The 26,659-nt window shown below is 37.4% G+C and overlaps 1 protein-coding gene across 1 annotated transcript in view; it reads right to left on the reverse strand.

The window, feature by feature from the left end:
* Positions 1-16,736: 16,736 nt before the first annotated feature.
* LOC107285994 (rap guanine nucleotide exchange factor 6) overlaps positions 16,737-26,659 on the reverse strand; it is a 50,677-nt gene continuing 40,754 nt past the window's right edge. The window contains exons 19-22 of the mRNA XM_015814279.1: positions 26,097-26,240; positions 24,997-25,290; positions 19,074-19,299; positions 16,737-17,472 (exon numbers count right to left, since the gene is read on the reverse strand). Of these exons, the coding sequence (XP_015669765.1) occupies positions 16,737-17,472; positions 19,074-19,299; positions 24,997-25,290; positions 26,097-26,240 (1,400 nt within the window). The remainder of the gene's footprint in view (positions 17,473-19,073; positions 19,300-24,996; positions 25,291-26,096; positions 26,241-26,659) is intronic.

The raw sequence follows: 26,659 nt of genomic DNA on the forward strand, positions 1-26,659 counted from the left end.
AGGAATTAAAAAGCATGGTTAAACACCCTTGTCTTGTTCCTCTGAATAGTGGGAAAGTTATAGAAAACATGCCATTAATCTTCACTTTAGATGTAGGCGACTCATAATGTCTTGATCCATTTTATGCATTCCAAAGGAAACCTAAGCCCATTTAATGCAGAAAACATATACTGTTTATATATTTTGTCAAAGATTTTTTCAGTGTCTCATTATAAACTTCCAAATAGATCTATGTTACCATGCAAATCTATTAAATCTACAACTAACCTAATGTTGTCTGCTGCTTGCCTAGTTTTTATAAACCATGCTTGATCCTTCTTAAGAACATCGCTTGCTGTAATCTATTTGCTAATAATACTGCTGTAAAGCTCTTTGTAGCAGCATTAAGCAATGAGATTGGAGAATTAGCAGAGAGTGTAATTTTTCACCTGCTTCTGGTATAATTGTAAAATAAGCCTGGTTGAATGCTTCAGATAAAATTCCCTTACCAACTATCTCATCATACAATTGACAAAGTTTTTGCACTAAAAAATATAGAGTATGTGGCAGCTGTTCATTTATTTATTTTCTATGGTGCCCATCTCAATCCCCTACCCACTTAACTAGACCTCAGTGAGGCTTCCTTTCAAGTTAGTTTGCACAGTCAGACTGCTCTAAAGAAGCCTAAGTGGATGGTGTCCTTTTAAAATTCTTTGGGCTGATCACTTTTTTATTACAAAGAGAAATCTGATTCTTTATTGTCCTTCAGATTCTATCTACGGTAGTCCTTGACTTACGACCACAATTGAGCACAAAATTTCGGTTGTTGAGACATTTGTTAAGTGAGTTTTGCCCCATTTTACAACCTTTCTTGCCACCGTTGTTAAGTGAATTGCTGCAGTTTATAAGTTAGTAACCCAGTTGTTAAGTGAATCTGGCTTCTCCTTTGACTTTGCTTGTCAGATCGCTGAAGGTGATCACATGACCTTGGGACACAGCAATGGTCATAAGTATGAACCAGTTGCCAAGCATCCGAATTTTGATCATGTCGCTGCAGAGGTCGTAACTGTGAAAATGATCATGAGTCACTTTTTTCAGTGCCACTGTAACTTTGAACTGTCACTAAACGAACTTTTGTAAGTCAAGGACTACCTGTACAGTGTTAAAAGTATTTTTGTTTTCTCACTGGAATGAAATTACTTACAGTTAATAAACAATACAAACTAAGCACTCTTAGAATATCATTGGGATGATGGATGGGGCCATGTTAACTGCATTAACAAACTGATCTCCCAATAAGAGTCCTGTCACATATACAGTGAGGGGAAAAAATATTTGATCCCCTGCTGATTTTGTATGTTTGCTCACTGACAAAGTAATGATCAATGTATAATTTTAATGGTAGGTTTATTTTAACAGTGAGAGACAGAATAACAACAACAAAAATCCAGAAAAATGCATTTCAAAAAAACTAAATTGATTTGCATTTTAATGAATGAAATAAATATTTGATCCCCTATCATTCAGCAAGATTTCTGACCCCCAGGTGCCTTTTATACAGGTAACGAGCTGATATTAGGAACTCTCTCTTAAAGGCAGTGCTCCTAATCACAGCTTGTTACCTGTATAAAAGACACTTGTCCACAGAAGCAATCAATCAGATCCCAAACTCTCCACCATAGCCAAGACCAAAGATGCCAGGGACAAGATTGTCGACCTACACAAGACTGGAATGGGCTACAAGACTATCGCCAAGCAGTTTGGTGAGAAGGTGACAACAGTTGGTGCGATTATTCGCAAATGGAAGAAATAACTGTCAATCTCCCTCGGTCTGGGGCTCCATGTAAGATCTCATCTCGTGGGGTTTCAATGATCATGAGAACGGTGAGGAATCAGCCCAGAACTACACAGGAGGAGCTTATCGATGATCTCAAGGCAGCTGGGACCATAGTCACCAAGAAAACAATTGGTAACACACTATGCTGTGAAGGACTGAAATCCTTATGCTTTGGGAGTGTTTTTCTGCTGAGGGGACAGGACACAACTGCACTGCATCAAAGGGATGATGGATGGGGCCATGTATAGTCAAATCTTGGGTGAGAACCTCCTTCCCTCAGCCAGGGCATTGAAAATGGGCCGTTGATGGGTATTCCAGCATAGCAATGACCCAAAACACACAGCCAAGGCAACAAAGAAGTGGCTCAAGAAGAAACACATTAAGGTCCTGAAGTGGCCTAGTCAGTCTCCAGACCTTAATCCCATAGAAAATCTGTGGGGCTGAAGGTTAAAGCTGCCAAACATCAGCCTCAAAACATTAATGATTTGGAGAGGATCTGCAAAGAGGAGTGGGACAAAATCCCTCCTGAGATGTATGCAAACCTGGTGGCCAACTACAAGAAATGTCTGATCTCTGTGATTGCCAACAAGGGTTTTGCCATCAAGTACTAAGTCATGTTTTGTGAAGGGGTCAAATGCGTATTTCACTCATTAAAATGCAAATCAATTTATAACTTTTTTGAAATGATTTTTTCTGGATTTTTTTTGTTGTTATTCTGTCTCTCACTGTTAAAATAAACCTACCATTAAAATTATAGACCGATCATTTCTTTTGTCAGTGGGCAAACGTACAAAATCAGCAGGGGATCAAACACTTTTTTACCTCACTGTACAGGCACTTATAATAAACAAGCCTCATTTTAATTGAATGAGTCTTGCTTCTTGGTCAGGAGTTCTAGGACTGCAGCATGGAAGTGATCCAAATATTTATGGGAATGGGGTAGGGGGCAGAGAGAGAGAAAAAAAATGTTGAATAAAAATTAACCCACCCGTAATCCATGATAAGTTGTTTATTGGTTCCAACATCATTAGTAGATTGGATATTAAACAATACTTTTAAACATTCTCTTAACCAAAAATATAACAAATATTTACAATCACCCAGTAAAAATACAAAAAAGCATACAGAGGCACTGTCTTTCTAAAAGACATAAGTGTAAGAGGTATAAAAAAATAGAAGACAAACATTGCTTGTTACAGAATACTTTACAATCACTGATTTGTGCAGTTTTACAATTGCCATTGGAATACCATTACAACTGTGCAGTTTTTGCCCATATGCTCACATACGCAAAATGTCATGAATAAAGCTAAACTGCATTCTATGTATATATAAAGAAATTAAAGACACAACAATGACAAGTACAACTGGAGGAAAAAGGGAGAGGAATGAACTGGAGGTGAAATTTGTTTGTTGGCATTAAACGTTTCAATCAATTCAAAAAGTATTTTTTTCCTGATCAGTTTTTGAAGGCAAGTGCAATATTTTTAAAATTGCATTTTAGGTAATATGCATTACATGGACCTGTAGCACTCTTTCCTATAAATTATTTGTATGAATGCAAGGCTGAATAGATCAAGCTTCTTTCATTTACCTCCTGAGATAAATTGACATAATGGATTCTTATTGAATATCCATTACTCATCATTTGGAATCGCCTCAGCTGTGCAGCAGGATCATATCTCAAGAAGTGTTTTTCAAAAGCTGAAGTGAGAATCAGCTTTTTTAGCATTAGTGCAAAATTCTCTTAACTTTAGAAGAAAAAGGCTGGCCGTGTACTTATTCAAGTGAAATCAAACCCTTTTTAATTTACCTCAGATGACACTATGTGTCAAGGTAACTGAAGTGCACCTACAAATCACCACTTTGGAAAACGTGGTTCAGTATTATGCCTTCTTTCCCAACTTAGTTTATCTTCAGTATAAATCCTGTCTCAAACAGGAATCAAATGGCAAATTATGTACAGGCCTACTTACATATTACGATACAGGGTTTCCTTTTCCTCCTATTCATGTAAATTAAAAACTGACGCTTGTTCCACGTTTGAGAGTTTTAAACATTCCTATTGCGCTTTTAACATAAGGTCAACTTCCTCACAATACAATTTAAAAAGAATAAATGGTATATACAGAGAAGAATTGGCCCTTTGAAGAACTTGGGAAAAAAAATCAACACGTAATGTGGGGAGGAGAGGCAGCACATGCTAGCAATATGTTCAGTTATATAATGAATAAGCATTATGTAAACAGCACAAAATGGGGTTAAGCAGTTTTATAATGAATGGCTTTAAAAAAAAGAAACCTTATCTCCTTGAGCTCATCCAAGCTCCATTTCAGTTTGGCTACTGTCCCTGACCAATCTGGCAAAAACCAAACCAAAACTCCAAAGGATCAGAGCAAGGACAGGCTGAGGCAGTTTGCACTGTGCAAAGAGGAAGCAGTTAAAAGGGCTTGCTGACCCACTGCGTATTTACACTCTACAGGCTCTGCATTTTAAAAAAAAATGTATTAAAAGATGCCCAGTGATTTTAAAAATAATGTCATTCAAAAAGCAAACATCTTTGATGCTGTTGATACAAATACATTTAAGAGGGCGATTTTTGGCTCATGAGATTTTCAACAAGGAAAGACCCTGTGGTGGGTTGGTAATCTAACAAAAATTACTACCAAAGAGAAAAAGGCTTTAAAAGGTTTTGTCTCTATAAACTGAAATATCTGAAATTAAGGGAAATGCTATAATGTTGGCCCTTAGCACTATACCGTCTATTAAGTTTAAAATTAAGTTTGCACTTATAAACTGCATGAAACATTGTATGAATTGGACTTGCTGGGAGCTCAGGACTCAGATTTAAATTTTTACTTTTGACAAGCGTTAACTTCCTTCTCTGACAGTCCAGGAATATTTGGCAGAAGGTATGTTCATACCGCAGACATCCAAATCCATCAAGCAGTTTTAAACAGAATAACAGCATATCTATATGGCTGGACATCAGCTCTAGTAAAAACTTTAATAGGTGCTATACAAATGCCTTCCTATCTCTGTTATGGGTTTCTAGGAGACAATCCATAAAAAACACACTTTTCAAAACCTATGAAACAATGGGAACTGTACTACTTTGGATTATGTGGTGGCTTGTGTGCAGGAAAATTTCAACTCTGTTGTGCCATTATTCGTAACATTATTATGAATGCTAAAATCATGGAAGCCAAGCTTCAATATTTTATCATTGTTGGTTTTCCTTAAGGTCTTGGGAGGGAGGGGGAGAGAAAAGAGCCTTTATGTCTTGGCTATTTACCGTATTGTTCCATCTATAAGACGCACCCTTGTATAAGACGCTCTGGCATGTGAGTTTCTCCACGCCGATCAGCTGTTCGGCGGAGGGCTGAACAGCTGAGCTGGCAAATCCAGAAGTTCGGCCAGCAGACAATCTTGCCCCCTCCCCCCTCCTGTTAGTGGCAAGCCCACAGGGGCTTGACACCTGCACCAGGCAGCATGGCAACCCACACAGGCATGCCCTGGGCTGCGGAGGTTACCATTATTTTTCCGTGTATAAGACGCAGCACTTATATAAGACGTACCTGATTTTTGAACAGGGTGTTTGCAGGAAAAAATAGTGTTTTATACACAGAAAAATACGGTATTCCAGACATTTAAGTAGTAAATAACATATATTCTGTGAATTAATTGTTGAGTTATGTTATCACTTCTATGTTCAGATTTGCAATTTCATGTTACAAGGCATTGAAGGAGTTCTCCAATAGATTTAGAACAATCCAACAGACAAGCATATTTCACATAGGCTTTCTGGGAAAGCTATCACTGATCTCATACGCAAACTGAACATTTTGACATTCACCTTGCACAGAATGTAAATCTGAAAAATCTGTATAACTTGAAGTGTAAAAATTAATTTGAGGCACCTTTAAAACAGACAGACATCTTCTTTCTACCCTAGACTGTAAACATTTATGATATTAAGGTTTACAAGTAAACTTTAAATATACATTGAGACATTCATGTCCACTGATTATGTTTGACTAGGCAACCATTATGCAGTAGGGGGAAAATATAAACACAAGTAATAACTCCAGTTTTTGCTATGCACTCTGGTTGGCTAAGTAAAGCTGCCATGTCAGCCCAGTCTTTCATTTTTTATTTTGCATAATACACATGCAAATGTGTATTCTACATATGAGTCAGGGAATCATCTTTCTCTGAAATTAGCACCTTTGTAATCACCCCGCTCTGCAGGACAGCATCTCTTTCAAGGACATTCGGTGTGGAACCAGAAATGCCTGCAGCTCCACTGGATTTTAAAGTGTGATTTGAAGTCACATTTGCTGGGCATTTCCAACATCCAGCACACAAGCTTGAGATAAGAGAGTCAATTCCATCTTGCAATTATACCAGGCACTTGAGAATAAGAAGTACTGAAGTTTCACTCTCCACCCCACCCAAAAAGCTTAGAGCAATAGCACACATAAGCCTTGTCTCTTTCTCATTTATAGAATGTGCTTACCAGGAGTGAGCAAGTAAGTGACACCGGTAGGTGACTCAGATAATATGCTTCATTTTACAAGTTCTCAGATTTGTAAAACTGTATTTTAAGCATTCAGTATGCTCCTGGTAAAATCTGGGATGATCCAGAGCAATTTTCCTCAATATGGCATCTTGTTGGGATGTCACATGGAGATCTACATCTGCAATGTACTTTAAAGTCACTGAATCAGTGGGAATCTATTACTTGGGACTTGTAGTAGATGTGTGCAGCGAAGTTTAATTCTCAATAGTCCATAACATTGTTATAAATGTTGAAATCAAGCTTTAGTATTTTCTCACTGTTGGTTGCTTTTGGGGGGAATAAAACAAAGAGTTCTGATATCTTAGCTACTTATTCTAAACATTTAAGGTTAATTAGTAAAATGTATTCCATTAATAATTCTTGAATTAGATCTGTGGTCCATTCCCTTCTATTTGTAATCAGATTTGTAATCTCATTTTAGATATTCATATTTCATAATTTTTAACTTGCTGGCTAGAATGCAAGGGGTTTCTATCCAGATATATTGAGAGGGTAATAGGTAGAGAAAAGTTGATTTAGAAGCTGCTCTACATTATTTTTGGCAACAAGAACAGTAGTCCAAATGCCAGTAGTAAAGTCATCAATGCATAAAATGTTGAGAAATGTCTTTCATTTCAAATCTGGAAAATTCTTTACCTTTTTGTGTTTGTCATGTACTGGGAATTACCATTTTTCCAAATGCAAGAGCTCATCTTGGATTTCACAAACATAAAAATTTATAAACAATTTAAGTACAGGGGGGGGAAGACTTGCAAACCAAACTGCTCTTACAGAATGGGAAAAGTTTCAAATAAAATTGGAAGTCGGAAATAAAATACAGACTTTACTATCATCATCATCATCACAAACATCACCTAAGGGCCTTCTTACTTCTATGACTTTGCTCCTAAATTTACAAGTTTGAAAATTTTATGCTAGTTTCTAAAAAATGGAACTTGTTGGATACTTCTCCAATGCAAGTCTTGTAGAAGGAAAAAAAATCATTTGTAATGATACAAATGTTGCATGAAACTGTTTAGACAAGGAGGAAGAAAATGGAATGTAGGAAAGAAAAACAAACGCAACTACTCCCTTACGGTAATCATCTGACAGCTGAAAGAAACTGTGTATTTCACTGGTTTTAAAATACAGAATCAATAGATGGCAGTATTTCACTACTATATGCACTTCGAACGTCTTGATACTTTACAAATTGAAGTGGCTGGTGGTTGCACTGTATGTAAACCTCTAGCTGCATTCATGAACATCCAGTTCCTCAGAAATCAAAAGTATTTTGCTTAGCATAAGACATCACATTAACACCTAAACAATTTGCTTCCTTGTTTTCTTTGAAAAAGCATTCACATTAGCCAACCAGAGCATTCCAATACTTTACAAAAACAAAAAAACCTTATATAAATTCCAAATTAATAAATTACTGTTCAGATTGTTGCAGAAGTTTCTTAAGTTTTGATGTAGTTTTCCAATTCATGTAAGTACATAAAATAACTTTCTTCAACCAAGAGCCGTAAGAGTTATAGAGAAAATATCTGAAGAAAGTCTACTTAAAAGATTCTATAGTTCTTCTACAGAAGATTGCTCCCAAGCTGGCCCCAACGCATCATATATTAGGTCCTTCTTCATACTGCAATACAGGGTCAGTATTTCTTAGAATGAGTGTTTTCTCTTTCCAACACAGACTCCATCGAACTGATTGCAATGGGCTGAAGCAAATTCAAAATTACAATCCAGATAGTTCATCTTACTAGTCGAAGAGAGCAAACACAATTCTTTGAAGTCAATAGCAGCAAGCTGTCAGCTATAGCTGACAATACTGTAAAATTCGTTCCTCCAATGTTGGTAAAATTTGAAACAAGTTTCACAGGAAGCGTAGAGACTAGACTGCCGATACTTGTTCATCTTCTGTGAAATAAGAAAAACAATGTGAACTCCGTGTCATGAACATTCAATATATTTAAATTAAAGCTGTGTCATATCTACTGTCAGAAGCCTAGGATTTGTTTTTATGAGTTAAAATAGATCTTATTTTTTTAAAAATTAAAACCCGTTCTTTACTGCTATCACTGCCGCTCATGCAAAGAATGACAAACATTTTAAAAATCATTTTCTAAAATTTATCTAATTCTAAATCATAATGGCAATTTAATATAGTGTAGCTCATAAGGTTGGAATTTGGGGTAATGATTCATGATACCATTCAGAGGCTTGTGCCTTAAATATACTGAAATGCCAACATGACATTTGGACGCTTAAAAAAAAAAAAGTAAATGTGGTAAATTAAACTCAGTATTGACTCTCAGCCACACTCTGCAAATGAGCTGACAAAATTCTCACAGAATAAGACAGTGTGATATGGTAAAGTGCAATGTCTAGGACTGGGGGGGGGGGAGACGGGGAGACCAGCCAGTCAGTGAGTAACCCTGTTATTAGTCACTCAAACAGAATGGAAGAGAATCATTTGAGTCTCCAGTCCTTTGATTACATGTAATATAATATGCAATTAAAGGATAATTTTGTATTAGTAGCTATATAATCTATCCTAAGAGTCAATCTGGTGTGGTGGTTAAGGCATCAGGCTAGAAACCAGGAGACTATGAGTTTAACTGTGTGACCCTGGTCCAGTCACTTTCTCTCTGCCCTAGGAAGGAGGCAATGGCAAACCTCTTCCCCAAAACATTGCCAAGAAAACTACAGAGACTTGTTCAGGTGGTCACCAGGAGTCAGAAACTGACTCAAAAACACAAAATATAAAAGTGAAATCCATCTTAATCTATTGTTTTTTGAGTCTCTAGCATGCAGGTCAGAAAGGCTGACTTATTCTACCAGAAAAAAATAAAATAAAATTATATATATATTTATATATGCATCCACAGAGAAACATACACATTGGACCCACCCATTTTTATTAACACTGTGCTCTATAATGCAACTACAAGCTTTTGTACAAAACAACAAAATGATTTCAAAGCAAACTGGACACGATTATACTAAAATTCCAGTTTTATAAATGCAAAATCTGTGAAAAGCATTCAGATTCATGGATTCAATTAAAAACAGAGCCAGACAAACCACAAATAATGGCAGACAACAGAAAATGAAATGCAAATGTCATGGAAGTCAAAATTGCTTATTTCCAAGAGGTAAATGAGCAACAAAGAGAAACGTAAAAACCCCAGATTCAAGGTTTTTTTTTAAAAAAAAATCTTCGTTTTATAAATTCTATTTTTTTTTTAAATATGGCTGTCGAGGTTTAAATGGTTCAGAACAGAGGTCAAGTATATAAAGCATTAATGTGATACAATTAGTGGGTCTCTGTGGATTTGATTTTATCCAATGAGCAATTTCAAGAGAATTGCAAGTCTTATAAATAATTGAAACTGCAACTTAAAGCCTCAGCTGTTCAGCTCTTTTTGAGCTAATAGTGTTCTTTTAGAACCTTATTTGTGGAAGCTAATACTCATGTACAGCTTGGCTGCCCAGTACATACACCTACAACACGTAACTGCAGGGAGAGGCATCACACTGAGATTCTAGGTACGTTTAATAATGTTCTGTTGAGTTGCATATTAAGAAATACTCAGCTTCCTGCACAACAGGAACCTGTATCTGTTCTGCACTTGGTTAGAGTTGCTTCACGGAACTCCATGTAGCAGAGATAAATACTGCTAATCATAATTCTGTTTATCTCCAGTACATAAAAGCATAGCTAATGTAATTACTTTTAAAATAATTTCTATTATCACAGCCTTTTAAATTGTCGAGCACAATTGTTTTCTTCTTTTTGTTGTGGGTAGGATAAGGCATTTTGGACCTGTTTCTTCCAAATATGCTAGCTAATAATTAGTGCCCAGTACATTTTCTGTTTGGATTTGTTTTTGCCTTTAAGGTCACTTATCCTCACATAAGCATACGTAAAGCATTTACAAATGAACAAAAAAAGGGGGGGGGGGAGAAAAGAATCACTGAGGCACATTCATGGAGAGGGTTGTAAGGTAAGACAAACTGTGCACTTCCCCAAACGTAAAATAAATCACACACGACTTTACTCAACATCTATCAAAGGAGATCTTTTAACATACCATCCTCTTCACTATTTGCGCCAGTCATATCTGCTAGCTTAGGATGGGACGGTTGCCGGCTATGCCACTTAGGCATCTTCTTTGGAAGACAGGCCACTGGTTCGCTACTCAGAGGAGTGGAGGAGAGCCTAGACAGCATCTTTGACCTCTGTACCGCCACACTATAATCTGGAGGCTTTAGGTGTGGGTGGTGGGATCCTTCTTTTATGTCCGCTAAAGAGATCCCCATATATCCTGGCGGGGTGGGCGGTGGCTCCCTATATCTAGTGTCTTCCTTAGATGAGGTGACACAGTACACTAGCATAAGAAATAAGCAATGGAAATGTTAATGAAGGAAACAAAGACAAAATAAAAGCATTTTTTTAAATAAAAAAAACAGTGAAATGTTATCATGACTTAATCAAAAACTGATTAAACAAAAGGTAAATGAAAATCACTCATAAAACTCCACTGAAAGTCACAGTATAAAAGGAGAACCACTAGTGTCAAGCAGTGTTCAGCGTTCTTTAATGCTTAAAAATCTTTTCTACTATTTGGATGGCACATGTCAATCGCAATCTCCAATAAGAGTATCTAGTTGTGTTGAGAAAAGGACAGGAGTGTAGTGGTGAAACAGTAGCTCTAATTTGAAAGGGGAGAGCAAGTCTAAAGCAATTCATTTTTAATAAGTTGGCATAAAATCAGCTTAATAGCCAACAAGAGTTGCTGTAACAGATGTATCAACTATGATTTATTTGACCATCACCATTAAATATTTTTTTATTCCATGAATTTCCAAATTTATTTTTCTAGAAAATGTTCAGATATCAGGTTAACTGCCTCTGGTCTTAAAAAAAATGTATTATTTTGAAAAATCCCTCATATTGGCTGATCTATTAATATGTCAATAGCAAGCCACAGTGATATCAAAATGATGGCATGTGTGATGTCATCACACAAATGCCATCCTTACATACTTGTGTCAAAAATTGAATGCAAGTAGGTAAATTGTAGTATTTGATGACATAGTCACACATGATATATCTGTCACAAACATTCTTTTAAACAAGGTGTCAAGATACCATCCAGAAAAGTCTTGCTCTAAAGTTTTTCTTCAATATCATTTTTGTTTAGGCAATCTGTTCATATAAAGGGAAATTTGGACTATGAGGTGTCTCTGTTTTTGGAGTTGTATTTTTAAAACAAGGAAGAAATGGGAAAAAAATTATCAATATTGACCTGAACTACCTGATGACTGGAAGTTATTTTTCAAAACCCTATTTCTTCAAGCTCTAGTGAATTACAAATTATTTTCATAGGTTACTTGATTCCCAACAATCTAGAATTTACTGACCATTTTTTATTAAAAAAATAAAAATAAACAGCACATAGTGGAATCAAATGCAATTTAATTTGTCCTTTCCATATCCAAAAATTAACTGTACTTCATATATTTAATTTGGCCTATCTTTTAATTCCAGCAATATTTGTAAGAGTCCATGCAATTAAAATGCCCAAATACAATTAAAATCATTGTTTGCCTTCGTAAAATTTCAATGTGGTTTTGTTGGCAAAGCTTATTGTCATTTATTTGTCCTCAACTTTAAAGCTATCTCATTCTTACTGTAAGAGCACCCACATCTGCAATGCACATTAAAAAGGGAAAGGGTTTCAACTGCATGTGCCCACCTGCCAGCCTGACTTTTTTGATCTCTCTTAAAAATTTAGATTTGCAATCTAAATTTGTGTATTTCTTCCTTTGGAGACAGGGAGGAAGAACTGATCTTGGAGAAATATGAATCGAAAATTTCCACGAATACTGGAGTAGGGCTAAGAGATTACTGAGTTTGTAACACCACACTGAAAAGCCATTTCTAAACTCTGAACACTTTCATATCTATTACAAAATTTTCCAAGTATATTCCAATATTATATAATTGTCAGTTATCTCTGACTGTCTCCTATATATACATACAGGTAGTCCTCAACTGAAAACAATTTGTTTAGCGATCATTCAAAGTTTAAACGGCACTGAAAAAAATAACTTATGACCGTTTTTTAGTACTTACGATCATTGCAGCATCCCGGTGGTCACATGATCAAAACTGGTTCATATTTATGACGGTTACAATGTCCCAGGGTCATGTGATCACCTTTTGGGATCTTCTGACAAGCAAAGTCAATGGGGAAGCCAGATTCACTTAACAACCTTGTTACTAATTTAACAACTGAAGGGATTTACTTAACAAATGTGGCAAGAAAAGTCGTAAAATGGGACAAAATTCACTTAACAAATTTCTCAGTTAACAACAGAAAGTTTGGGCTCAATTGTGGTCATAAGTCAAGGACTACCTGTATACGAAAGACAACAAATGCAGTCTGAAATCTTGAAGAGTTTGTTAGTGAGGTGGGAGGAGCAAAAAAGGACACTGAAATAATATGGTATATCCTACTCTAAAAAAGACATAGTACATTGCTAAAGCTCCTTAAGTTTCTAAGTCAAGTTTATTTCCTGTGACAAGACATACAGTTTGCAGCTGTTTCAATTCTAAAACAGCTGGTTTCCAGAAATGGTTAAAAAAAAAAAACCTACTGCCAAATGACAGGTTTCATTTTACTGAAACCATTATTTGATTGGAATGGAGTAAGCCTCTTTTGGGTTATTAAAATAAAAAGTAACATTCCATTATAAATAGGTATTTTGATTAAGTAGAAGTGGTTGATTGCATGTAATGTTCTAATTCTCAGCTGTACTATGATCCTGAGTAATTCTTTTTAAAGTGTGGTTTAATTTAGCATCCTTAGGAAAACAAAAAAGACAGCTGTTAAAATTAGTAAGGCAAGAACAGGGTCAAAGCTGTGAAATGGTAAGTTTGACTAGGCAGACAATACTGGATTTATGGAGATCAATTATAATCCTGCACAAACTTTCAGCAATGTTAGTTTTCCCTTTAAGAATGAAATGTTAATATATGGCTTCTTGCTTTTGGACATAAAAGTAATGGTACAAGCAAATTGAACCAGTCTATCTCTTTGTTATACAGGTTACTGTTACATTGTTATCCCACTTTTTAAAAATATATTTTTAAATATATATTACCAGGCTGTCAGCCGCCCTGAGTCCGTAAGGAGAAGGGCGGGATAAAAATCCAAAATAATAAATAAATATTTTGAATATACATAATACTCCTGCCTCCTATTTTTCCCACAATAACCCTGTCAGGTGGGTTGGACTATGAGAGAATGACTGACCAAAAGTCACCTAACTTAGGGGTCCCCAACCCCTGGTCCGCGGCATGCCAGCTACCGGTCCGTGCAAACAAGCAAAGTCCCATCTGCGGGATGCATGCAGCACATGAAACTATGCCCCCTCCCGGTCTGCAGAAAAACATCTCTCCATGGGACAGGTACCCAAAAGGTGGGGGGCGAGCGCTGACCAAACTGGCTTTCATGCATAAATAGGGACTAGAACTCAGTCTTCTGGTTTCTCAGCCAGCGCCTTTACCACTAAACCACAGGTCAGCAACCTGCGGCTCTGAAGCCGCATGTGGCTCTTTGAGCCTTCCCCTACGGCTCCCAGCCTCTACCTTTTGCAGAGAGAGAGACAGAGACAGAGACAGAGAGAGGCACTTGCACTTCCATTCTCTCTCTCTCTCTCTCTCTCTCTCTCTCTCTCTCTCTCTCTCTCTCTCTGTGTGTGTGTGTGTGTGTGTTTGTAAAAAAAGAGAGTGGACTCATGGTGTTCTCCAATGAGCTGAAAAGCTTACTGGGTGGGGCTCCTACCTTGGCTGCGTCTCTGCAGGAAGCAGGAAGGGCAGGAGAGAGCTAGCTAGCCCAGCTATGCTGGCTGAGGAATTCTGGGAGTTGAAGTCCATGAGTCATAAAAGAGCCGAGGTTGCCTACCCCTGAGCTTGTTGGAGAACAGCTTGAAGCCAGCTTTCCAGGTGAGCAGAAGATCAGAGAGAGGGAGAGAGAGAGGGAAAGAGAGAGAGAGAGAGAGAGAGAGAGAGAGAGAGAGAGAGAGAGAGAGAGAGAGAGAGAGAGAGAGAGAGAGAGAGAGAGAGAGAGAGAGAGAGAGAGAGAGAAAGAGAGGAAAGAGAGAGAGAGAGAAAGAAAGTGGGGGAAGAGGACTGGCAGACCAAGGGCGGAAAGAGAGAGAGGGAGTGGGAGAGAGGGAGGAGGGAGGGAGGGAGAGAGAGAGAGAGAGAGAGACCCTTTTGACATCTAAAATGAAGATAACACTGCATATACCCTTTTTTACCTTTATGATATCTATATCTATATCTATATCTATATCATGGTAAAAAAGGATATATGCAGTGTTATCTTCATTTTAGATATTAAAAGGGTTTTGCGGCTCCCAGTGTTTTGTTTTCGGTGGGAAACGGGTCCACGTGGCTCTTTGAGTGTTTTGGATTGCCTACCCCTGCACTAAACCAATGAGATCTTTTTTTTCTTTTGCTGAAAGGTTGGTATTACTGCTTTTATTTTTTTCTTAAACAAAATTAAATTATTTTAGCTAATTAATTTTAATTTTTTTATTTAAAAATAATTTAATTATTTAAAAAAATTTAAAAGAGAATTCAGCAATTCTCTTCACTTGGGCACTAAGAAATTTGGAACTCTTCATCAGCAGAAAGCAATATAGAATTTTTTAAAAAATAAAGCTGAGATGCATGGAAAAAGGAGAAAAAAAGCTAGGTGCTAGAACAGTATTTCTCTATTTTTCAGTTCTTATAGTCTTTTCTTTCATGTACTCCACCCTTTAATGGATGCTATTATTCTCTCTCTTCTATTTTCAGAAGATTGCAGATCCATGCTGTCAAAACTGAGTGACCCTGATTGACAAGCATGTGACCTATCAGGCAAAGGGTGCAAAAACAGCTTAATATGAAAATCAATGGAAGAAGAGTAACAACAAATTGCCTAGATAGGTCTGTTCAGTGAGATATGCTTTTCAAAAGCACTTGAAAAAGAAAGGAAATAGGTTTCAGGGGATGGATGCTAAACTTTCAACAAATGGAATGCTAGAAGAAATTTTCTGAAATATCTAAATTGCTTTCCCCATAGCCATGTCATTCATACCCAGTTCAGAATATTATTAAGATTTTGCTGATAGAGTATGAAATTACTTCTGGTATAAATGTTGGGGAAATTGGAGAATAATAAATGGATGGATAGCTGAGTAAGTTAGGCAAACGTAGCTTTTCTTACAGAATATGCAAGGTACACATTGGTAGAGTGGTATGTACTGTGCAGCATATGATTCATTTAAATATGAATTGAAATCTGAAATAAATATAGATGCGAAGACAGCATCTAGGAACAGAGGCCACTGGACACTGAAAAAAAGCACTTTTTTTCTTAAGCACTGAGCACAATCTACTGTTCCTTTCCATGCATTCTTCCCGTTATATCTGGCTTTCTAATGCCTTAAAATATTGCTTTCGCATCCCTTTCCCCAATATATGGGCATGATTTATGTGACTGCAGAAAAAGCATCACCTTCTAGAACAGGGGTGTCAAACTGCGTCACACCAAAACCGTGCCCACCCCATTGCCAGCAATGGGAAAAAAGTCACGATACGTCATGACATGTCACGTGACGTTGCGAGTTTGACACCCATGTTCTACAATGTAGCATCCCACATGTGCCCTTTAAGAAAGGGTGTTCAAAAGAACCAGGGGGCAATTCTTATGTACGTGTAATAGTACTGTGCTCTCTTAACCTATAAAGAGAAATAAATACATGGTATGCCAGTGCTATAATTAACCTTTTAACTCTACATTACAGATAACCTATTCTATGTTAATATCCGAGGACAGCGTTTTGATTCAGTGCAAGAATAATACTTTCTTAAGCACCCTTTTGTCTGAAAGCAATGCTACAATGGCACAAGAGGATATTTTATGTGACATCTTTCATCTTCAATCAAAAAATGGAATTTGGCATGAAGTCTGCTTCTTCTCAAAATAGTTGTTTCCTACAATAATAGGTGTTTGATTGATGGCCAATCTGACAAGCTTGGGAAATGATACATGAAGATGATTTCCTTCCTGTCTTGAAGGCAAGGCAAAAATGCACGCACTGCCAAACTGCTGGAGAGAAAAATATCTCAATTGGATTTATTCATCACAAATTTTCTCCCTGGGCTGGTGATACCTAGTGTGAATGGTCAAAAAAAATCAAATTCTTAACAAAAGAACTGCAAGTAATTTCTCATCAGAAAATACAAAAAGTCCCAAACAAGCTATACAAGCTGCCTCTCTTCCCTGCAAGTCAATAAAACATGCTGCCTATTTTTTTAAATCCCACCCTTCCCCCAAGGAGATCTGGAGACACTCCTGCAGAGGACTTGAGTTGATTGAAGACATGTGTATAAGGACCCTTTTTACATGCAAATTGGCCATGAGGGCTGCTGAAATCATTCCTTAACAGTTCAACTACATAATGCATAACAGCTGTGGAAACATCCACTGGCTTTTCATCAGGCTTACCTATGAGGCCATGCTCTGTACTTGAAGTGACAGTTTTGTAAGTTGCGTCACTGCCTGTTTTAGCGTCCAAAACTTCAGCTTGCTCTGCTGTTATGCTCTCCAGTCCTCTTCGTTTTACGGTCCCATAGTTTGTTTCGTGCAGGTCCGACAAGGAAGTAGATGAAGCCCAGCTATGCCGGGACTGGTCAAAGTCCATGCCAGTTTTGGATTGCCGACTACCGTCTGAGTGGCTGTGTGACTGCAAACGAGTCTCCTCAGGACAGCAGCTGGATGGCTCCACTTCAGCAATGGCCCTTTCTAAATGAGCATGGCGGTAAGAGTTTAAGAGGTCCCACCCCTTTTGGTTCTGTATGTTTTGAAAATTATCATGAGAGTTACTCGAACAAGAGGTCCAGCTTCCACGGCCGCTATCTGCTGCTTCTATTGTGAGGTGCTCATGAGAAATCTCCTCGGTGCTCATGGAAGATGGAACCGGCAACCCCCGGATCACTGGAGGTCTAGGCAGGGGCCAGCTTAAACTGAAGACAGCACAAATTAGAAGGGAAATAAAAATGCTGTTGAAATTAAGATGCAAGCAAATCAGTAGGGACAGAATCAATGTTAAAACTGCAAGGTTTTATCATTCAAAATAGCAAGGAAATACATTTTGCACTTCCTTCAACATTTAAAAAATATTAACTGAATGTGACAATAGTCTTAATTGCTGTTTATCCAGGTATATTTAACAACAAGCTGGAGCTATGATTTTCTTTTAGATAAATTAATTGCCCATTTCTGCCAAGCTTTTCCAAAGTCATCAAATGTAGTTTTTTTTTATCTTTGCTTCTTTTTCCAGTGAGAACTGACCAGTAATATTCATATGTTCCTGTCTGTAAATAACAGAAATTTCAATATATTTATAAACTCATCTTTGTATTTAAAAGATGTCTTAGAAGCAAACTATTATTAAACACTTCATTAGGATTAAACCCCTCATTGGGATCTTTATTTTGTAAAATCCTTTGGTAAGGATTATATGTTTGTTTGTTTTTTTTACTTATAAACTGCTCAAAGTTACTTAGAGAGTGAAATGGTGATATGTAAATTTGATAAATAATTTTTTTTTCTTTGCCAAGAGCAGGGAATAATCAATGGAAATTAAAACACAGGTTTGTGCTGTGCTTTAAAGAATATTACCTGCATATGCCTAGGATTTTGTTTCAAGAGAGACCAGGTCCACCAAAAATACTCTCAAGCTTTTAAAACAACAACCATTCTTCAGCCTTCTGCTGGCAGCAGTCATAACAGAAATAACCAGAAGAGTGACTACATATAATGGGCACATGCCTGGAAATGCATTTCCTCCTTGCATGGCAGAACTATGAAATGGCTGTCACCAACCACTGTATCATGTTGTATCTTAAACAAAACCAAAAAAAACCCCCTTTCTTTTGTCTTTTTAATATGTTTGAAGCATGCTATGCCCAGAGGGAATTTGTTTAAATCTCACTTCCATGCATTTTCTTCCCACCTACATTACCACACCAATTTAAACTTTACTAACATAGGGATAATTCTAAATCTGAGGTTCTTTCAGAAGCTACTTTGAAGTGCTAAACGGCTTTTCAGCAGGCTAATAATCCCCTTGAGTGTGATGACACCACAAGCAGCAAATGACTTGAATGCAACATCTTGATGCTATTGCACACCAGTCAATTATCACCACCTGCCCTGTGGGAAGGATCTCTTAAGAGGGAAGGAGGCAGGGAAGAAACAGGCAAAGACCATCCCAGAAGCTGATTCATCCTTTTCTCATCCTCCTCCCACAGGGCCATTAAACCAAAGGCCTTGGGGAAGACCCTAGAGCAGGGGTGTCAAACTGCCGGCTGGTTGCATCATACGGAGGCCGCGCCCACCCCAGCTCCAACAATGCAAAAAGTCACAATATGTCACAACACGTCACGTGATGCAGCGCGTTTGACACCCGTGCCCTAGAGGTTTGTTAATTTATCTTAAAACATATGCTGTGGGATTTTCAACATCTAATTGTTCAAATAGCTTATAAGCTCAGCTACTTTTTTTTTTAATGCTAAAAGATAGACTATCAATAACCAATCCTGGAGGAAGAAATGATTCTTACCCAGGGCAAGACTGGTTGTATTCAAGTGGTGGCTGAAAGGGCTCTCTCCTTTCCACTGCCCCAACTGCATCCATCGCCATTGTCTGAGGCAGGCACCTCTCATCTTGAAGGGCTGCAGACATGGAGTCAGCAGAACAGTTGCTGACAATGCTGGATCGTGAGGAGATCTCACTATGGCTGGAATCGGAAAAATTCTCAGATTTGGCAGACGGGATCAGGGCATAGCCTAAACGTGACATGAAAAGACAGCATTGAGAGAAAATGTAATCATATCACTGTTCAAAGTAGTTTTCCTTGAGAGATAGCTTTTCACCATTTTATCTCTCTTCTTACAAGAGTTTTTGTCATTTGTTTTACGAGAGTTCCTTTTGCTCAATGGAAGACAATAAAATACAACAGAATGGAATAATTCCTTTATGAATTAATTTTAACGTTAAGGGACAAAAACGGTGTCACTCCTTTCACCGATCTGTTTCAGAGATGATGTTATGTGCGACACCAACCGGGGAGAACCTTCAAGTGCAGCAAGTACGACTTCTTCCAAAGCTAGACAAACCTTGTTTTCCAGCTGATCAAGTAAAAGGACACTGTAATCAAAAGCAATGAGCCAACTACAGACTCAATAGAAATCAAGGGTATAGGCTTTTTCTGCAGGTGGAATGCTTTCTCCCGAAGAAGCTGTTCTGTTTGTGCAGTTACATGCTGTTCCTCCTGCATTGCTTCTATTCAACCAACATACCAAAGGCATATTGATTTAGCTGTGCAAGTACAGCCTGAACTCTCCGCAGGTGTTGTTTCACTGTATTTGCAAACAGGGTAAAAGTGCTAGAGGACTGTCTTTGTTTTCTGTTTCAAGATCAGATATTTAAGAAAATATCTAACTACATAGAATTTTAATTTTGTTTCTCATTTAGCATATGATGGGATTATTGATCTAACACCTCATTTGTGATTAATTGTCTGCAACTATCTCTTTTTCTGCTACGGAGACGGTTATAACTAACTGTGGCTTTATTAGAGTAGACTGAGCTCATCCAACAGATCTTTGGGTGATTTATATAGTACAACAAGGGTTTCTTATTATCTAACCACTATTTTTAAAAAGACATACTTTTTAACCCAACCTTAGGTTTCTGAAATGAAGAAAATGTGGTGAAGAAGCTGGAAACAGAAAAACCAAATTTTTAACCCAATCTTAGGTTTCTGAAATGAAGAAAATGGAGTGAAGAAGCTGGAAAAAGAAAAACCAAATTAAAAAATGGCCTGGATCCAGCAACGTCTAGGGAGAAATAAAAAGGTGCACCCTTTTGGTGCCCTCTGATAAGAGAAGCAATTGTGCAATATGTTAGAATGTTGATATTTCCTATATTCTAAGCACCCTTCTTCCTGTTTACATGATTTGAAGTAGAACTTCTATTTGAGGAGTTGGAAAGAATTCTAGAATCTTTGCTTTGCCTGCTTTCCTTATTACATTGTATGGTATTCTCTATATCAGGGCTTTTCAACCTTTTCACCCATCGTACCATTTTTAGGATATGGCAACATCCGAGTACCACCACTCGCCTAGCAAGGTGTCAAAAACTTGATCCCCCCCCCCCAAAAAAAGGAAAAAAGTGATAAAGTACAGGTAGTCCTCGACTTACAACAGTTCGCTTAGTGACTGTTCGAAGTTACAATGGCACTGAAAAAAGTGCCCCCCAAGCACAGCCGAGCAAGGCACCTGCCTGCCCGCCCAGCCGCGCTCTTCCTCCTGTCTGAGGTTTTCATTGTTGTGAGCATTTCTGTTGAGGATTGGCAGTGGGGGTGGGGTGGGGGAGTGTTTGGTTTTTATTCCCCCCCCCGTCTGGTGGGTGGTTGCAGCAGGTTTTGGTCACTTCACATGACCCTGGGACACTGTGACCGTCATAAATATGAATCAGTTGCCAAGCATCTGAATGTAAATCACAAGACCCTGGCGATGCTGCAACATTCCAGCTGATCGGCGCTTCTTCTGGGCTCAGCAGAAGCACCAGGATCAGTGCTGCTTTCCAGTTGATCGGCGCTTCTTCTGGGCTCAGCAGAAGCACCAGGATCAGCGCCGAGCTCCAGCTGGAGCCCTGACAGCCCTGCAGCTCCGGCCATCTCTCGCTCAGGCTTGTGCGGTGCTGCCGGTTCAGCTCATTCCCCTCCCCCACTACCACTTTTCTAGAATGGTTGCGTACCACCTGCCAGGTGCCAATGTACCACAGGTGGTACCCGTACCACTGGTTGAAAAGCCTTGCTCTATATAATACACTGTAAGATAATGTGCATACACCTTAACATACTGCAAATAGAAAAAGAGAATCATTTGACCTGGTTATTGGTTGGAACTATACAAATATTTTACCTATAAGCTGCATTTGAGAATGGGGAACATTTTATTATCTTACTCCATTGTTTGTGAAGAGCAGAATTAATCTGCACGGAAAGCATTACAAATTATTTTTGAATTTTAGGTAACAGAAGAAAGGTAATAAACAGTTTAACCCATCATTTTCATTGTTTTAAAATGAATTTAATTTAAAATGTTGCTGGGGAATCTTCATAGCGGTATAAATATGGGGCAGCCAGAAAGAAGAAACATTTTTGGCTCTACTGCTTCTCTAGCATTCCAGCTATCCATACTGTAAGCTGCCTAGGCGTGGGAAAACTTCGTTTAAGGAGGCAATTGTTCTGTACCAGTCTGAACTGAGAATAATAGGGGACAAGAAAGGAATTTAATATATATGCAATAAAGAAAAATTAAACACATATGAAAAAGTGACTACAGTTCATCTAAATGTCTACTTTGTAAGCTTAATTAAAAATAAATAGAAAGTGAAATATGAGTTACTTTTGTCTATTTCTAGTATTCCTCTAGTAATATCTGCCCTGGCATAAAGTTATTTTTTGTGAATGATACATGCAATTACTGAAAATTTCCCTTTACCTGCCAGTACAGGGAAAGAATAATCTCTTCCATTGACATGAGTGTCAATTATCATTTCATATCAACCTTATAGCTGACTCATAGTATGTCACTATGCAGGATTCCTACAAATTTAAGCTGTATTAAGTTTCACACTTTTTAATCTTTTGGACTATAAATGTTGAAACTCGTATGTTCTGATCTAGATGTTAGCTTCAAAAAGATCAGAACATACAACTTTCGACATTTGTATTCCATTTTTCAATTACTTAGGAGAAAAACATTTAGGCAGGAAAAACCAAAGGCACAAGTACAGATTGGGCGAGACCTGGCTTAAAAACAGTAACTGTGAGAAGGACCTTGGAGTCCTAGTGGATGATCACTTAACCATGAGCCAGCAGTGTACAGCCGCCGCCAAAAAAGCTAATATAATCCTGGGTTGTATAAACAGAGGCATAGAATCAAGATCATGCAAAGTATTGGTACCGCTTTATAAAATCTTGGTGAGACCACACCTGGAATACTGTAGCCAATTTTGGTCACCATATCACAAAAAAGTTGTTGAGAGTTTGGAAAAATTTCAGAGAAGAGCAACTAAGATGATCAAAGGCCTAGAGACTAAAACATACAAAGAACAGCTGCAGGACTTGGGTTTGGCTAGTCTAAAGAAAAGAAGAAATAGAGGAGACATGATACCAGTATTCCAGTATTTGAAGGCATCAAACTATTCTCCAAAGCACCAGAGGGCAGAACAAAACACAATGGTTGGAAACTGATCAAAGAGAGAAGCAACCTGGAATTAAGGAGAGACTTCCTGACAGCGAGGACAATTAACCAGTGGTATAGCTTGCCCCCAGAAATCGTAGGGGCCCCATCACTGGAGATTTTAAAAAAGAGGCTAGACATTCATCTGTCTGAGATGGTATAGGTTTTCCTGCTTGAGCAGGGGGCTGGACTAGAAGGCCTCCAAGGTCCCTTCCAGCTCTATTCTATTCTATTCTTATTTGAGACTGCAGTTGGAAGCTGGTTCAGAATTTAAAGGAAATTTCATACTACATACAACACATTTATAGTTTGGGCTTTAGCTGATGTAAGAGCAATAGAGACCCTGAAGGCATAGAATATGAGGATCAAACTGAGCATAATACCGAGTTTTGAATGTCTTTTCTTTTTTACACTAAAAAGATTGAACATAACAAGAGTCGCCTGACAGTGAGATGGGCAGCATAAAAATTAAGCAAACAAGTTCAGAAGGATTATTTAATGCCTTTCTCCCCTTCTGTTGGTCAACTAAAATTACTAATCTTTCCAGTTCTGCCATGAACTTTCGTGTCCCACCTCCTGATAAGCCACAGGAAATGTTGCCATTCCAAACTATTACTAGCTGCACTCAAGCAAGGCCTCATCATCCATTCGGAGGTCAGAACACCTAATAATATATTCCTTACCACTCTCTTTTTTCTCACACAATATTTTCCTCTTCAGTGATTCTGCTTACTGAGAAACAACCTAGAATATGAAGTTAAGATATCCTAATATCTATGGACACTTCATGTTTCTCATACTAAGTCTGTATCTTCTTTCCTTATGTATGCAAATGCATATAGGTACTGTATATCCTATAAAATAATGCTATTCAAAATCTTCTAATTTTAAGAATTTTATGAAGTAAAACATTGATTAATCATGACTGAGCTATTCAAGTGAGAGTAATTGATTACTTAAAAGGAAATACATACCTTTTTAGTAGTTATTCGGCTGTTATGCTGATATACAGTTTAATATCTATCTCTATAACTAATATTTGTATATATCCATTAAAATATTTAGGATGTGAAATTAAATGATCTGATTATATAAGTTATACAAAAATATTATTTAAGAGTAAATAATCTAAATTATGCTCCATAAATTACACATTACCTCAAATACATGCATTTAAGATAAGTAAATATCTGTACATATGCTGTACATATTGTGGTCATAATAGCAATTATAGTTTACAATGTTTTAAAATCTACACAACTGAAAATTTGTCCTCTTAGATATAAACTGCAAAGCACAATCTGAATCTGTAAAACATAACTAACTGGGATTCTAAACCAAATATGAAAATATGATCCATGTTTATAAATGTTTTTTGAAAATCCCTTGGGCTTCATTTGGACTTCTTTCCAAGTAAATATAGATATAAGCAAACAGTAAGACTTGAATTCTCTACTCAAATTTTATGTTTACGGCTTTAAATATTTCAAGCAGCACAGCAAGCTTTTTCTGCACTATTTTATTTATTTCGCTAATATAATCACAATCTCCATGAATTATGTTCACCAATAGAACTATAAGTATACAAAAAAAACCTTCTTCACAGAAGTAACCAGCTATGTGACAAAGCAGCCACACCATTATTAGCAGAAATGAATGAATTGTAAATGGTACCATATAATTGACTACGGGCTAGAAAGAATGGTAGTAAAAGCATATTTAAACCAGAATGTTATGTAGCCTATTAATTATTTATTGACTTTTTGCCTGATACACAAAGCCAACCAAACTCCATGGAAAGAAAGCCATAACCTGATATTTAAGAAGGGCTAAGCTTGGTTTCCTAAAGGATAGCTGGAACAATCAATGCTCAGAGTTCACCGTCAGAATTTGTGGCATGGTTTTCTCTAAATAATCACCTAAAGAGGGGCAAATGCCCCCACTTCTACTAATAGATTCATATTAATATTCAAAATGAACAAGATATAGAAAAATATATTTATCATCTAGCCATTTCCATCTCAAGGGGGGGGGATGAGGACGATAAACAAAAAAATATTTAACTTCTATGAAAACCAGTGCACAGCAATGCCGTGAGCTGAATGACATGTCATAGTGTCTTCCTTCTTTTCGGTCTGAACTGTGGACACAACCACATCAGTGAGCTACTGTTTCCATGGTCGCTGGCTGTATGTCCCTCGATACCGGGCCTGTCCTTTTGCTTCTCACTTCTATCCCTCTCGCGCGCGCATGCTGGTTCCACATGAAAGGTGAACGCTGATCTTTCCCTGGAGATACTTCTTTCCCTGAATCTTCCAAAGGGGGATCCCATTCTTTTCCTGGCTTTGTACAAAGGCTCAGGCTTGCCTCTATCCTCCTCACTTTCTCGCTTTTCGATACTGACTGATCTTTCTGCTGTCTTGCTAGTCATCTGCTGGATTTTCTTTTGCAAATAAGCCCCACCTATTCCATAGCTGCGATGTCCACTGTTCTTGTTGCTTGTTTCACTTGCAAGAGAGGAAGACGAACCAGACAGATTAAGCTGGCTGCAGTTTTCAGACCTCTGTGAGTTATTAACTACAAAGGGAAAAAAACATATAAAACAAATCACATAATGACAATAAACTGCTTTTCTTCAATATACATAATGTTACACTTGGATAAAGTACAGAAAAATATACAACTGTGAGGTTAAATGGATAGTGACAAAACTGTGGATGTTTCATTAGTTAAAGGACAAATCATCTAATTTTAGTTCTGTAAATGAGATGCTAATCAGTGCAGGGGCTACTTTTGTCAGACCAAGTCTATTCTTAAAGGAGAAAAATCCTTACAAGTAAAAAAAATAGTATCCTTAGAAGCATAAGAAAGTAAACTAAAACACATGTTTATGGAGAAGAATTCCAGCAGAAATAAAGTTTGGCGAGTTCCAATGAAATGAAACTTGCCAACTAACTATTCAAACAAAAAACATATACACAAAGTCCTCTGGCTTTTATTAAATGTATTCCTTTTTAAAGCATACAGAAGAACACATAGCAGTATTGGACGGATACTGCAATCAATAACTAATGTATCTGTAATCAGGAATTTATCCAAGGCATTAAACTCCGAATCCAATCATAAAATATCTTGGGCACTATTTTAAAACACTTTAAACACATTTAGATATTATACGCAATAAAGCTTTTCATAAATGTATTAAGCTTATCTTGTTCCCCAGAGTTAAGACATGGCCCATTATAAATGCCTAAAATATCTTGAGGGTACTGAAGAAGACAAAGTCAGACTAACCAATGGTGCAGTCTTAAAGCTGAGACTGCGCTTACCTTTGCGTGGAGATTCCTGAGGGGAAGCAGCAGGGCTGGAATGCAGTGATGATGCCACAGAGATGTCATCTTCTGGGTGCTTTTTACTGCTTGGTTCTTCAGATAAACTAAGTGACTTTTGAGGAGAACCTGCACCTAGGGATGAAATGTTTATGCTTGTAATTCAGCCTGGAATATTCCTACAAAATTATTGTTTTTATTTTGTTTTCCCAAGATAGTCTCAAACTTAAATGATTTTTAAGTAAATCTGTAAATCAAGTAAATCTGATCAAGATATAATTTTGCGGAAAAAAGCAGTAAAATATAAGAGTATTTATATATTTACAGAATTGCAAAACACACAACATAAATTAATCATATTCATATTTTTTTTTTTTTTAAATTTTATTGACAAAACAATTAAAACAAAAAGGGACATGACATGACGTTCCAGTATACATGATCCTAGTAATTCGTTCCTTATCATATTTAAAGTTCTAAATATACATCTCTCTACGTATTAACACATAATTTTATATACCACAAATTTAAACTTTAACTCAAAACCCGACCAGTTCTTCTTG

The sequence above is a fragment of the Protobothrops mucrosquamatus genome, unplaced genomic scaffold (assembly GCF_001527695.2).
Source record: "Protobothrops mucrosquamatus isolate PMUCROS unplaced genomic scaffold, P.Mucros_1.0 scaffold234, whole genome shotgun sequence".
Taxonomy (NCBI): domain Eukaryota; kingdom Metazoa; phylum Chordata; class Lepidosauria; order Squamata; family Viperidae; genus Protobothrops; species Protobothrops mucrosquamatus.